Source organism: Oryx dammah, unplaced genomic scaffold (assembly GCF_014754425.2).
Source record: "Oryx dammah isolate SB20612 unplaced genomic scaffold, SCBI_Odam_1.1 HiC_scaffold_3, whole genome shotgun sequence".
NCBI lineage: Eukaryota > Metazoa > Chordata > Mammalia > Artiodactyla > Bovidae > Oryx > Oryx dammah.
In genome coordinates this window covers 21,639,695-21,653,858 of record NW_024070187.1, presented here as the reverse complement: position 1 = coordinate 21,653,858, position 14,164 = coordinate 21,639,695, and the positions used below count along the sequence as shown (strand labels likewise).

Sequence of the window (14,164 nt, the reverse complement as noted above, 5' to 3'; positions counted from 1 at the left end):
GTATTACTGCCGAAGTCTATTACAAGGGAGAGCGATGAACAGACTTCCAAGACCACTTTAATGGCTTCTTCAAACAGGCCACTATGTCATTCCAGAGTTTCCGAATCAGTAGGCCTGGAGTGGGATTTGATCATTTCCATTTTAAAGAACTTCTCAAATGATAGTGATATTGCTGATATTTGAGAATCCTAAATTCTTTATAGACCAGTTTTTGTTACAACTGTCAGTTCAAAACAGAACTCACACACAACATTAAGTGTGAATTTCATGTTAGCTGGAATTACCAAGTAAGACCAGAGTGTCTTTAAACACAGACTTTAATGGTAACAATTCTTTAAGCTCAGTTAACCTTAGCTATTACAAGTGTTATGCCGATGTCACTATTAGACAATATTTAGTGACTTGCACTGGGTTCCTCATAAAATAGAGACAAATTCACTTAAAACTATAATCAACAATCATTTAACAGTTTTGTTACGCCAACACAAAACATGGCTAATCTGAGTCACTTCCAAAATCACTAACACAGGATGGTCAATATCTGAAGTATGTCAACTAAACCATTAAAAAAAAAGTGAGTGTTTCACTACCCCTGAGACCACCAGTTAACTGTGGTTCATACTTTTAAAAAATTGTGAGTACACCCACAAGAAAGCCAAGTAGTTTCTTTTAAATCTGATTATCACATTGCAAACTTGCCCAGGAATGAGTCATTTAAAATGTAATTTTATCATTACGTCAACTGGACTATAATCCTCACAGGTTAAGATAAACAACGTAATTTAAAACTGAATTATGCATTAAAAGATGTAAGAAACAGAAGAACCAAAATCAATTTTTAATGTTAATAATCACTTCAGTGCTATACATGGCACTATTAGTATATATGGGGGAAAGGACAAATTCTTGGATTCTTTTGAAGGTTTCACTGCAGATGATCTCAAGTCCAGTGTTCATACATTCAAAAATGTTGGTTTTCCAGGTACTTTTACTGTTCTGTTAAACCTGGAGAAGCCTTTATGGCTTGTTCCCTTAGAAGTGACATAGGAAATATAGAAAGCATCAAGTCAAAGATACAGAGAACTGGACACATCTATTAATCATTATGACAGTAGCTTCAGGAAGTCATCTCTATAAAAACTTAAGGGTTATCTGTAGCTAAAAAGGTCAATTTGAAAGCCAAGTAGAATCCAGCTCTGACAAATGTTTTATTCGTGGCTGGTTTTCAAGAAATGATATGCCTACTATAAAAGCTATTATTTTGAGGGAATCTTGTTAATTATCCTAAAAATAGAGCCAAAAAGTTTCTTACCTTGAGGAGGTATCTTACTTATTTGTACTTTGAATCCAACACAGTTTTAACAGTATAATATGTACCCTTGAGTTATTTTTAAAGCAAAGATAGAATGAAATATTCACTCATTGCAAAATGGTATAACTGGATTGATATTTCTCAATGAAATGCTTATTACAGAATTAACAAAGCCAAAACATTTTCGGAAGGCATGCATTTCACTTTCAGTCTAAAGAACCTTAATTCAATAAATCATGTCCAAACTACATATTAAAATGTTTATAAAAATCAAGCTTTAACATTTATTTTATATCTAGCTTTCCACATCTGTGTGCAGACAAGGAGTAAGATTGCACATAAGTGTAAGCAGTGCAAATATGTGTAAGTGGAGAAAAGTCACAGATGTGCTAGAAGTTGAATACAGGATCATAAGAAAGCAATGGACAAATCAAAGAAACTAGGAAAAAATAATAAAGCTATAGGGTCAGAATTAGAAAGGGTGAAGAATGATAATGCCCTTGTTACTACAGAAGTTACATAAGTGGCACAGATTGCACTTGTCAAACAAAAAATAATCCAATAGCATTGACTTTTATTCATTCATGTTAAGTCACCTGAAATGGTATCTGTTGCATTTAAATGCTCATTAATGTAAATGGCTGAACAAATCCATTTTAATGGATATTCAATCCATTAAAAAAACTCAATATCCCACATAGTCACTTCAACATAGCCTCATGACAACTCTCACATCAAAACAGTATTTTATTTTGTAAATTTTGACCCATTATTACTCCCATGTTATGGTCTTTTCAGCTGTCAAGCGTACAAGGTGAAGAAAAAATTTAGTTAGATGGGGGTTGCACCTGGAAAATAAATTTCTTAAACTCCATATACATGTTTCCAATCTGCTGGGTCCCAAGTCCATCTATGAACTCCCAGGCTGCCAGTATCATGTGCAGCATACTAAAGCTACACTATCTGTACAGCTTATTAATTCTGCATAAATCAGGTTAACTGATGTGTCAACCTGTAACAGACTGCATACTTTTAACTGAACATGGCAAAATATTCACTCTCTTGAACTTTACATATCTCTGCTGTCAAACAACGAGGCAAATCCCAACAGTATATACAAAAAACAGCTTTGCGTTTACAAAAGATTGTTTCCCATACTGATTAATCCAGGCAGCTAACTCATTGGTTTATGCAACTTTATTGAAGAAAAATAAATCAATTACTAGCAGAGCTATTAGTTGATCACTCATCCATTGACAACTTGCATCATTTATTCAGTGCTATATTAAACAGTGTGTTGGAAGATAGATTAACTAATAGCTCCAAGCCTCCTAACAATTTAAATGAAAATTACAAAATGTTTTGAGACCCTATTTTGGAATACAAAGGGTGTTTGACTTCCAATTTCCATTCTCTGTAGAACAAGAACAGGTCATTCCTTTATTGACATGCATAAAATACATCACATTTTCTGTTCTGCTGATGCTATAAATTCAATACCAATTCTCCAGCCATATCAGTTATGAGCATAAAGTATATCATGTAACCTCAAATCTCTAACGGTGGAAGGCTTAAACAAGAATGGATGCTGCTAGAATAATGCTGCTTCCTTTGATGTGACAACTCAGCATCCATTTCCCTCCCTCTCAGATGATTCTTCAGCATGTTAGAGCAGTGAGGAATGGAATAGTCTCATAACCAAGTTAGAGTGAAGACATTGGCCACATAATACACATGCTCCTTTTTTTTTTTTTAATTCTGAATCTTGGGCAACTGTTCTCTTGTAACTACTTTACAGTTTCTAAAAGCAGTTATTGTCCAAAGCTGGAAGAACTTAAGTCTTCTCAGATGAGCATGTGAATGAATGGAGGGAGGTAAACAAAAAATAAAATTAAAAAAGATGAGGTCTGATAGGGGAGCAGCCGGATAAGAAAATCAAAAAAGGAACAGTAATTTAAAGTTTATTCCAGCTATAATGCAGGTTATTCTGACTTTAAGGTAGCATCACATGGCATACTTCTGAGTCCATTCCCGAGATATTCTGTTGTACCTGTAAATAAAAAACATGTTATTTAAAAATTTAAAATAATTCTTAATACTTAAAAGGTAAGGAAAGTGTATTTTACTTCTAGACTTATCATGGAGTCATCTTTAATGGCTACAATTGGGATAAAGCCAACAAGGAAGAAAAAGCACTGGTACTCAAAGCACTGTAGGAAACAAGACCCTTATGCTTCAATACAGTGTCCTAATCACTCAAAGTAATACTTTAATAAACATATAGATAGGCTAGCAAAAATCAAAGACCTTTTTTCTCTCCTACTACTGAGCTAAAGGTCTATTAGAAATTTTACAATTAGTATACATTCCAACAAATGTTAACCTTTTTTTACAATTTGCCATGGACCTATTATCAGAATAGTGCACGTATCTGTAGATCTATAGAAACTCCCATGAAAGCCAGACTGAGCAAAAATTTTTATCTGAATCCTGGACTTCATGATAATTTACTTCACCCTCGATATTACCTAAAAGAAAATGCCTTTGAGACTTCAGCACAGGTAGATTAAGACACTGGGGAAGATGATAAAAAAGCAGTAATTTTCAAGAGGAGGTGGGCTGTGAGTTATATATGCTAATCAAAATCACCTGTTACTTTTAAAGGGTAGTGACTGGCAATTAACAAACCCCACTTGAGACCTGATGGATGAAACTAGTAAGGAGTACAAGTGGGGGCATCTTTGTTTAAAATGATCAACAGGTAATTCATACACAAGCAAGGATATTTACTGCTGAGGAAGATTACTAATATTGATAAAATGCTATCAATTTCTCCCTGTATTACTACCATGCCATAGACTACTTACCAGAACAAAAATTATAGTGATAACCTTAAGAAAGGAATATCTAAAAGGACATAGGAGAACTGATTTATATTTACAGTTTGACCTCTATAAAAATATTAACTTCGTTTCAAACCAAGAACTAAACATAGTTCAACCGTTTTTCTAACTTTAAGTTCTTTCTCTACCAATTTGTGGTTACCTCACTTAAGGATACCTCTCATAAAGCCAGCACTTTAAAACAAAGGTTTCATTTAGCATACAGGTAGCCACAAAGTATAGCTGACACTAATGCATGCTTGTCAGTAATGAACATTTAGTACAGATAGTGAGGCTTAAAAAAGTGTTTATCCCTTACATTATTATCTCTTGGCAAAACTTTAACTAAGTCACCACATACCATATAGTATTGAAGTTTAAAATATACCAATTTTAAAAGGTAAAATTTAAATACTATAGTAATTTGAAAAAGATACTCAAATTTTCATTTCTTACTGGTGCTATATAAACTCTGCTTTGCCATGCAAAAATACTCTCAAGCAATAATGACTGCTGGGTATACTTTCACGCTAAACAAGAGATCAAGCAGTTAAGTGTACAGTTTTCAGGAACTGCCACATCAGTTATCTTTTGTTAGTTAATACAGTGCCTTAACGCATGCAGCACTCATGTGCTGGCAGCACCATGAATAAGCGCACCATACTGTGCAGATCCTCTTACCCTACAACATAGCGTATTTCTCTGTCCACTCTCTTGCTAACCTATTGTACCTAATTGAACAAGTATACTGAGTGTTAATTATAACATACAGAAATTATAATGGTAAAGTTGTACATAAAGAATTCAATATATAAAATATTTAGACCAGATTTTTACAACAGTACCAGTATTTTTCTAGTTTTAAATGTGATTGGGGTGAAGAAAAAATACCTTTCTTCCTCAAACTTAAAAGTGACAAACTGCCGAACATGTTAGAAAAAGAAAACATAACCTAGTAAATTAAAAAACAACAACAACAACAAAAAGCCAATCACATTTCAATAACTAGCTTCTGCACATTTCAACTACCATCTTACCAGAAATAAGCATCAAGTCTCCTTGGCATCATGCCACAACTTACAGCAAAGTATATAATACTAACTCATTAAGAAAAGCCACTTTTTATGTTGTTTTCTCAAATTACTACATACTTACTTATCTCTGTCTGTTTTATAGATCCGTGCAATCTCTGGCACTAGGGGGTCATCTGGGTTTGGATCACATAGCAGTGAACAAATGGATAAAAGAACTGGAAGAAAACAAATGTCTGTTACCCACAACTGGGAACTTGGTTGAATAAAAAAGTATTATAATATAAACCTCAATCCTCAAAAGAGGATTAGTTTCTATCTTAGTTTCCTTAAGACAAAGCTTTACAGAGATTTTGATTCATACAAGACAAGTTCCTGGTAGTTAAGAGATCCTAAAAATAGATATTTGTTAGCTAGTTTACTGACTAGATACAAAAATCTGCCAAATTCAGAAGTTCTGAGATAGTGAAATGATACCATATTAATTTATATTACTTTTTCTTTTGCTATGCCACGTTGAATGCGGGAACTCCTGACCAGGGACCGAACCTGTATCCTCTACAGTGGAAGTATGGAGTCCTAACCACCAGACCACCAGGGACTTCTCTATATGAACCTTCTGAAATAGTGAAGTGGAGTTTCTTGGTAATGGCTGGAGGGAGGTGGGTGGTGGTGGTGGGGACTCTGAATAAGAGTACAGCTATGCAATATATGCTTAGCTGTTTAGCTTGATAAAATAATCCATTTTCTGTCCTACTCTCGGGGGAGTTTCACAAAAACACCCAACTGCCCCAATGACTACAGGTTTTATCTCCCAGAATTTATAAGGTAGAGACCATATCCAAGAATTTTGGTTAAATTAAAAAAAAAACCAAAAAACAAAAAACACACCAAGATCTACTACTGAGTAGTTCTTCAGCTACAGCTCTCACTATGACCTATTCAAAAGATTAACTTAAAAGATGTAAAGCATCATTAGGAATATGTATCTAATTCATTGTGAATATGAATTATGTGCCACTGTGCGAAGTTTTATAAAAAGTTTATGATATAAAAGCTTAATGTGGTTATGACAATCCTTGAAGATAATAGCAATACCATGAAAAAAATATACATTATCATAGAAAATACAACTTTAAACTCAAGTGCAGGATCAGAGATAAACCTAAATCTGCATTTACAGAAACAGTGTTCAGTATTGCAGTGCATTCCCAATGATGGTAAAACCAAACAAACCTGGAAAATAGTATTAAAGTCTTCTTCATACCAGGTGCCTGGTGTTAAGAGAAAAGACAAGACCTGAAAAGAAACTTGAATGTATCCAGGGGGGTAAAAAATGGGCCTAAAATAATGCTGCACCTAAAAGAACGACAGCAGCATTTACCCAAACTGTCCCCACTCACCACACAAAAGTGTTTCTGATTAATCAAAAAAAATTCTGGGAATGCTAGACAGTCCCTTCAAAGAGATTCAAATGCACTGTACAAGGACACAAAAGGCTTGATGTCCTGACTTAACAAATGAATGAACAAACAAAACCTGTTTCACTTTGCATTTACCACACTTCTAAAAATAAAACTTTTTGTAAAACACTATTAACTATTTCAAGAAATAATCTGGGGAATGCTACATTAAGTATTCAGCCAAAAAATAAGAATGCTTCGAATTAACTGCTATGCTCAAGTACCTGAAATTCAGTCATAATTAGCAACATTAAAAACTCATTTTGTGTACTAAGGAATGCTAATAAGCCAGCATCAAAAACTGAAAATCACTAAAAGGCAGACTTCCTTCTCATTAAGTAGCTGTGTGGTAGGTGATTTTTATTTGTGGGATAAAAGTGACATAAAAGCGACCAGAGTTGTTTGAAAGAGATGGAGAGATATTCCATCTGGAACATCAATGTGGAAACCAGACAACCTATTAAAAATGCCACACAACAGATCGCTTTTAAAGTAGAAGAGCAGAATTTTATCCAGAGACCTTTCCCAAGACTATGCATTTTAGACTATTATTAGATAGGAAACAACCTACCATGATACATGAAAACTTAACTAAAGGTTTCTTAAAAAGATTTTTTATCTAAAAAATAAGAAACACAGGAAAATGAAATCAGAATTTTCCCATAAGAAACCTCAAGTTCAAAAGCTCTGTTAACTTTAGGTATACCATTTTTGCTAAATGGCAACAAATGAGTGAGATGTACAAGTGGCTTGGGATTGAAAAATATACTAAGAAAGCTATTAAATGCTGCTATTGTTATTTGCAAATACTGCCCCCTTCCATCTGAATGTTAACTTCTTCCCACAAAATCTTTAATCATTACTGCTAAAAGCAAAATGGATGTTAACTTCTTGTTAAAAATACTTAGGTAAGTCAGCTCAAAAATGAAACTCCTTTAACTATTAGAAAAATCAAAGTTGCTAGTATTTTACCTTTAGAAATAGTTAAAGCAGGAGACCACTGTGATCTTAGAATATCGAGACAAATGCTGCCATTACTGTTAATATTTGGATGATAAATTCTTGTTGTAAATGCAACCTAAAATAAAAAAACAACTTTATTTTTCCCAAATAAAAACAAGCATTGTAAACTTTGGCAAAAAACTATAGCTACACTTAAAATAGTTAAAAAATTTAAAAATCTAATAGCTAAAAGTTATACACATAAAAACATCTATATTCTCACCAAGATCCTTCAGGGGCTTCTTTTTAATTAAAATGGAAAATATAACCATGTGGCAAAAATTTTATTATCAGTGATATGGTGGGTTGTTCTGAAGGTTAACTTTGGCCCTACCATAGCATGAGTATCAAGGCAGCAACTTGAAGGGAATTTAGGATTCACTAACAAATTAGAAACTTTCTGATGTAGACCAAAGCATACAGACTAGCTCATTTAAGGCATCAAGGTACAAAAGCATGTATCAGAACCTCCATTTCCAACTGTACATAAAACACGCATCTGAATATCATAAAAGTATTTTCATTTAAAGTAACTGTCATATTGTACCTGTAACATAATTCTGAAGATGGTTTGTGTGTGTGCAAACTCAAAGCCCAAAATATATTGTAGTCTTAAATCCCAACACAAATAACGGTACAGTTTTTAGCAACGTATGAAAACACACAATGAAGGTTAGTATTTGGAAGGCTAGTATTTAAGACACTAGAGTTACTGATCCAAACCTGTATAAGCACAATAAAGTGAGAAAAATGCTTCCACATGGTATAGTTGAGCCTTGCAACATAAAGGATAAGGCAATTCTTAACTCCAGTTACAAAGTTCAAATCCAGGTTTAGCTCTTCTTTTAACTAAGGCTACCAGTCAGCCTTCAACATCAGTGATTTAATTCAGTATATACATTCAAGCCCCAGTTATTCTTATTCATTATACACTCACAGTAGTTTAGTCTTAACTTATGCAGAACCCTAATGTCTAGGAATGTTCTATTCCTCTGAATAAAATACAAATCTTTACTCACAGACTTAAGGGTGGGGGGTAATACTTGCCTTAGGTGGTTTGAAGGGGTAGTCTGTAGGAAAATGAATTGTCAAAAAGAATACACCGCCTTGATATGGGCTGTCATTCTGTGAAAAGAAAAATATGCTTAACTCTGCTATTTAAAATGACTGCTAAATAATTCATGTTAACATTTATTTGCTAAGCATTTCTCTAATATGAAGCAAAATTACCTATTTACAGAAAAATAGTCTAAATTATTCCATGATAAAGTTCTTATTTACTATAGAATAAGGAATCGTAATTTAGATCCTATTTTACATGAAGTCAAAGAATTTTAGAAAAACTATTCAGAAACACAAGGTTCTAGATCCTAGTTCTCATAAAGTACAGTTAACAATGAAGTGTACATAATAATGTATCAAACTATCATCTGAAAATAAAGCTTACATCTATTTGTTGAGTATTTCTTCTAATGACAGTCATATATACACAAACAACTTTGTACCTTAACAGGCTACTCTGGTCACTGGCAAACCAGAAATTTATCCCTTGTAGGTAAACCTAACTCCCTTCAATAGGGGAAGTAGAATAGAAACAAAGGAAGTTTCTAAGTTTAGTTCCCAATTGGCCCCTCAAAATTCTCATTTAATAAAACCATGACAGCTTTTTCTTCAAAATTACACCACAAAATTCTTTATAGGAAGTCAATACATAAAATTACTAGATTTGGAAAACCTGGGATGTTTGCTTTGCACACTTGAAACAGAAGATACAAAATTTCAAGCTACAGCAGTACTTTTTCTCCTTAAATGTTTTGCTCATTGTAATTTGAGTATGAAAAACTCCTCAGTAAATAAATATCATATAACATTAGTAATGAAGTAACATTTGGGAGAAACTTACTAGTATTTCACATTTAATTTAACCAATACCAAGAAAAAGATGTAACTGTTGCCATTTCATGAGTAAATAAAATAGGACTTAAACATACCAAAGAATGAAAAGAAGGTGATGTAGTCAAGGATTTTAAGGTCAAAGTTTTTTTTTAAAAAATGGAATTGCGTAATTGCCTCTGGGTATGCAGTCAACCTGGAAATATGTTTGAAAATCTGCAGTAATTGAATTATTATCAATACCCATTCCTCTCCATTTGAGTGAGGATGTATACAGTGCTATCATGAACCTTTTATTGTACTATGCCCACTCCTTATGCGAGGCAAGTAACCTTCATAGGGCTGACACTGTAGTACAGCTCATTTAATCCCACCCCTCTGTAAAATTATTAAACATTAGTTTAATTACTAACTCCATTCTATTTACTAGGTAGTGAAAGGGACACAGAATAATTTATCATCTTGCTAAATCTACAGTCTGGTAGAGACATATAGTGAAATTTTATAGCTATTATGAAGAAATGAAAAAGGGTATATATACCTGGGGTTTAAAGGAGAATGGTCAGTTTACTGATGATCAAGTTAAAAGATACATACTATTTAATGGGAAAGCTACCATTTAAATGTCTTTCCTACTTCCAAGTCCCTCTGCTTCATAATGCCTACAAAACTCTAATTTAAGAAAATTAAGACTGCAAAATAGCATAAGTACAGACAAATCAAAGACACAAGAATGTGATCCAAATTTATTAAATTAACATATCATTGTTAAATAATGACTATTAATTGGAAATAGATGCTTCAAATAGCATACACTTTTATAAAATAGGCTCATGGAAGATACGTTTTTACCGAGTACAGTTAACAATTTAAGGGTAAACTGTTTTAATGAAAACATGTTTTCATTAAGCTTAATTTCAAAAATTCCGTCTAAGCTTTCATTCCAAGTTTTATACAATCAAGCACTACATCTGACTGCTTCTTAAAGGTAGTCTAACAATAGATTTAGTCAAAATCAAATTTCATCTCACTTGTTCAAAAAAAAAAAAAACAACTTACAGAATGAAAATATTTCAATGTTACAGATTAACACCAAAACTCCAGCAGAGAGGAAAAACTGGTAAAGACCATACATGATCTAAAGGTAACCAAAATATGTCACCTAAAAACTAAGGCTCTTCATTTGAATTTACCATAAATCAAACAAATATACCAAGAAAAACAAAAATGAATACTTTGATAAACGAGCCAATCTTAGAAATGAAGAATTTGTAACAGATCTCTTCTTTAGAAACATTCTACCCTAATTTTGCTACAATTAGTCCAAACTCCAAACTGCTCCTCCCTTAGTGTCTGTCTGTATTCTTCCCCTAAGGCAACTATGATATTCTGCTTCTATCTCCTGTCCCACACTTATTTTGGTAATTTTAGGATCTATCTTTAGTTATTCCTTCTAGGACATATATTCAAATGCTTATTCAGTATGTTCTACTCGGATGTCTCAAAAACTGAAACCACAATAGTCAAGCCACAAACTAGGATCTCATCGATTCCTTCCCATCTTCTCATAGTAGATACCAAATCTCAAAAATCCTTAATAGTCTTCTGAACTGGATTCCTCTCCTTTGTATCCACTGCTTTAGCTCAAAATCTTACTAACTTTTGTCTATATTATGGCAATGGTTTACTACTGGTATTCCTGCCTTCACTCTGGTTTTTCCCTCCAATTTATGCCTCATCCTAATGCTGAAGTGGTCTTTTCAAGATATAAGTTAACTCTGGCTTGAAATCAACCACAGCTTGCCAAGAAGCTCAAATTCCTATGCTTTAATGATCTGGTTTCCAACAATCTAGTCTCATCTTTCACCTCCTCTCCAGAATACATTTCTTACTGCACAGTAAATAATGCTTCACATTTCTTTTTTCTCATATTTCTTTCCCCTACACTTGGAATATTCTTCCTTACCCACAGGATCCTACCTATACTGTACGGTCCATCTTATGCTTAAATGTTTTTTAAAAGGTAAATGATACAGTCCTCCCTTGAGTCCAAACTGCTGGCTGCCCTTTTAAAACACCTTGCTCTGTATAGTTACTATTATTCAACAAAAATTTAACATTTAATTTTCCTCTTACACTATACAGCTCCTTAAAGGGTAAGGTACTAAAGATGAGTTTTCATGTATTATTAGCCTTTGCCGGGAAAACGTACTAGTCAACATAAACTGAAAAATTCACCCCTGTATAACAATAAAACATTTCATATGGACCAAATATTTTACTTCAGATAGTTTTTGTAGCTGATTCTGCTCAGGCTGCCAACAATTACATTATTCACATACACAATATGTGAATAGCTATTTATCTTAGATTAGGTGGAATGGAAGTTAGTGTGGTTCTCAAAATAATTTCAAAATTCCTTATAACAGCTCCATTTCCAATTTTAAAAAGCAAGCACAGAAATATAAGAAATAGGTAAGGAAATTAAGCTTCTTCTCACTGCACCAATTTGTTACAGAAATTTCCCTTAGTACAAAATAACCAACAAAATTTAAACAGCATGTAACTAGCAATGGTCTGCCAATTCTTTCAAAGCTTTATTTTTTATCAGCATATCTGATCTGAAGTATCTTGTCTTCAGAAAGAATAAGGTAGCACACAGGTTTTAAGAATCATGCATTTTTGCTCAATCATGCACTTCCTTACTATAATCCACCAAAATCCAATAGTAACTCTACTAACAAAATAAAATTATCTAATCAAACTGTGATGTTTTGTCACAAAGATGCAGTCAAAAGTCAAAGTAACATGGTTTGTTTCATTGATATACTTAATAGTAAGGGTAATTGTTAACCATGTACAAGCTGACATTGAAACTTAGGTGCTTACTTACGAAGCACAATTAAGATCTGCATTTTGAGTGAGTTTTTATAACTTTTGACTCATTCCTGAAATTGTCCAACAATGAGAATTAACTTCCATAGAAAACCAGTAAATCTCAGAGGCTAATGTTACTAAAGCAGAACTATGCTATTATGGTATAAATATAATTTTTGCTCTTGTTAATCAGGGGTAGAGTTCTGAAAATAAAATACTTGTTTTTGAAAGAAGAAAACTGCTATCCTTTATATTAACAGGTTGCTGGAAAAAAAAAATTAGCAAAGAATAGCCATAATCTGAAATATATATATGAAATAAAGATATTTTCTTTCCTGAAAATAAAAGCAAATTAAACAGCCAAAAAATTTTTCAGGATAAGCAATCTCCTATTCTATGGAAGACTACTAATGAGCTCAATTATGCTTCACTTTGATTTATTAAAAGTGAACTTTTGGAAAGGAATAATAAAAAAGCAGTTTCAAAAATCAAGCAGAAAAACCTAACACTGGTTTAAAAGAACTGGTTTATTACAAACACCATCCAATCACAAGTCTTGACTACCAATTCTTTCATGCTTTATTAGTACTGACAACTCATTTTCATGAGAGTATCTTAAAGCACCTCTGAATCAAAGATGAATTTTATTTGGTTCAGATATGGCAAGGCACTGTACTGAATTCTGTGCTTTGAAAACTGGTGATCTATAATGGAAAAATTCTACAAGTTGCAAATTTAAGTGCTGAAGTGGAATTGGTAGAAACTGTTGGCAGATACACACATCTCATCTGAAAAAAAGCAAGCAGTTGCTAGTCCATCCTAAGCCTAGTCAGGAGGTTTTTATGCAAAGACTGTCAACTTTTAAAACATTGTGTGGGTCAGGAATTCTCTGGTTGTTCAGTGATAAGACACAGTAGTACTTCCACCGCAGTGAGGCACGGGTTCAATCCCTAGCTGAGGAAATCATAAAATCCCACAAGTCATGCAGTGTGGATAAAAAATAAAACACTGTCAAACTGGGTCAGCCATGAGTCACAAAAATATGTATATTTAAAGGGGGTGGGAAGCACAGAGCAGTGGCAGATCACAGGTTTGTTACCAATTAGACAAAAACAAGCACTTAGAACAGTAAAAATATAGCTGGAGGTAACTGGAAACAATCCTGACTCTGTAGTTTTCATTAGGATAATCCAGACATACTTTAAACTATTAAAAATATCCCCTTCCATCTTATTTATAATCAGAACTGTTAAATAAACATGTGCTAATCCAACCCACCCTCTGGCTAACTTTTCAAGGGCATTTCCTCTTTTATAATTATGAACTACTATTATCACACCTAGTACATTATTGCCATTTCTATTGAAATTAAAATACCAAAAGGGGTAAGAAAGCAGAAAATTCAGTAACAAACACACAACTCAGAACAGAAATCCTCACGTGCCTTCCAAGTTAAAAAAACGTTAAGTATTGTGCAAGATACAGTCTTACCCCAAGATGTTTTACTGCGCTCTAATTCTGTGAAATTCTTAGATGGTATCCATAATTCTGAATATTCAATTATCCAGCAATACAGTTTCTTATCTACCCAGGATAGAAAGGAATTTTGCTGTATTCAAAATATCACTTTCTACCTAAAAATATTCAAATTTTATATGAAACTAAAGTTCTAGAAAAACTCAAAATATCAAAATAATACAATTA

The 14,164-nt window shown here is 33.3% G+C and overlaps 1 protein-coding gene across 16 annotated transcripts in view; it reads right to left on the bottom strand.

Moving 5' to 3' along the window:
* Positions 1–1,566: 1,566 nt before the first annotated feature.
* The window catches only part of UBE2D3 (ubiquitin conjugating enzyme E2 D3), a 28,472-nt gene continuing 15,874 nt past the window's right edge, over positions 1,567–14,164 (bottom strand). For 6 of the 16 annotated variants that reach the window (XM_040237775.1, XM_040237774.1, XM_040237776.1 and 3 more), the window contains 4 exons: positions 8,738–8,815; positions 7,661–7,766; positions 5,350–5,443; positions 1,567–3,362 (listed from right to left, as the gene is read on the bottom strand). In XM_040237775.1, coding sequence (XP_040093709.1) covers positions 3,317–3,362; positions 5,350–5,443; positions 7,661–7,766; positions 8,738–8,815 — 324 coding nt within the window. In that variant the 3' untranslated portion in view covers positions 1,567–3,316. Of the gene's footprint in view, positions 3,363–4,875; positions 4,926–5,349; positions 5,444–6,461; positions 6,500–7,660; positions 7,767–8,737; positions 8,816–14,164 lie in introns of all 16 variants that reach the window. The other 10 variants (XM_040237769.1, XM_040237768.1, XM_040237767.1 and 7 more) reach the window with 5 other exon arrangements.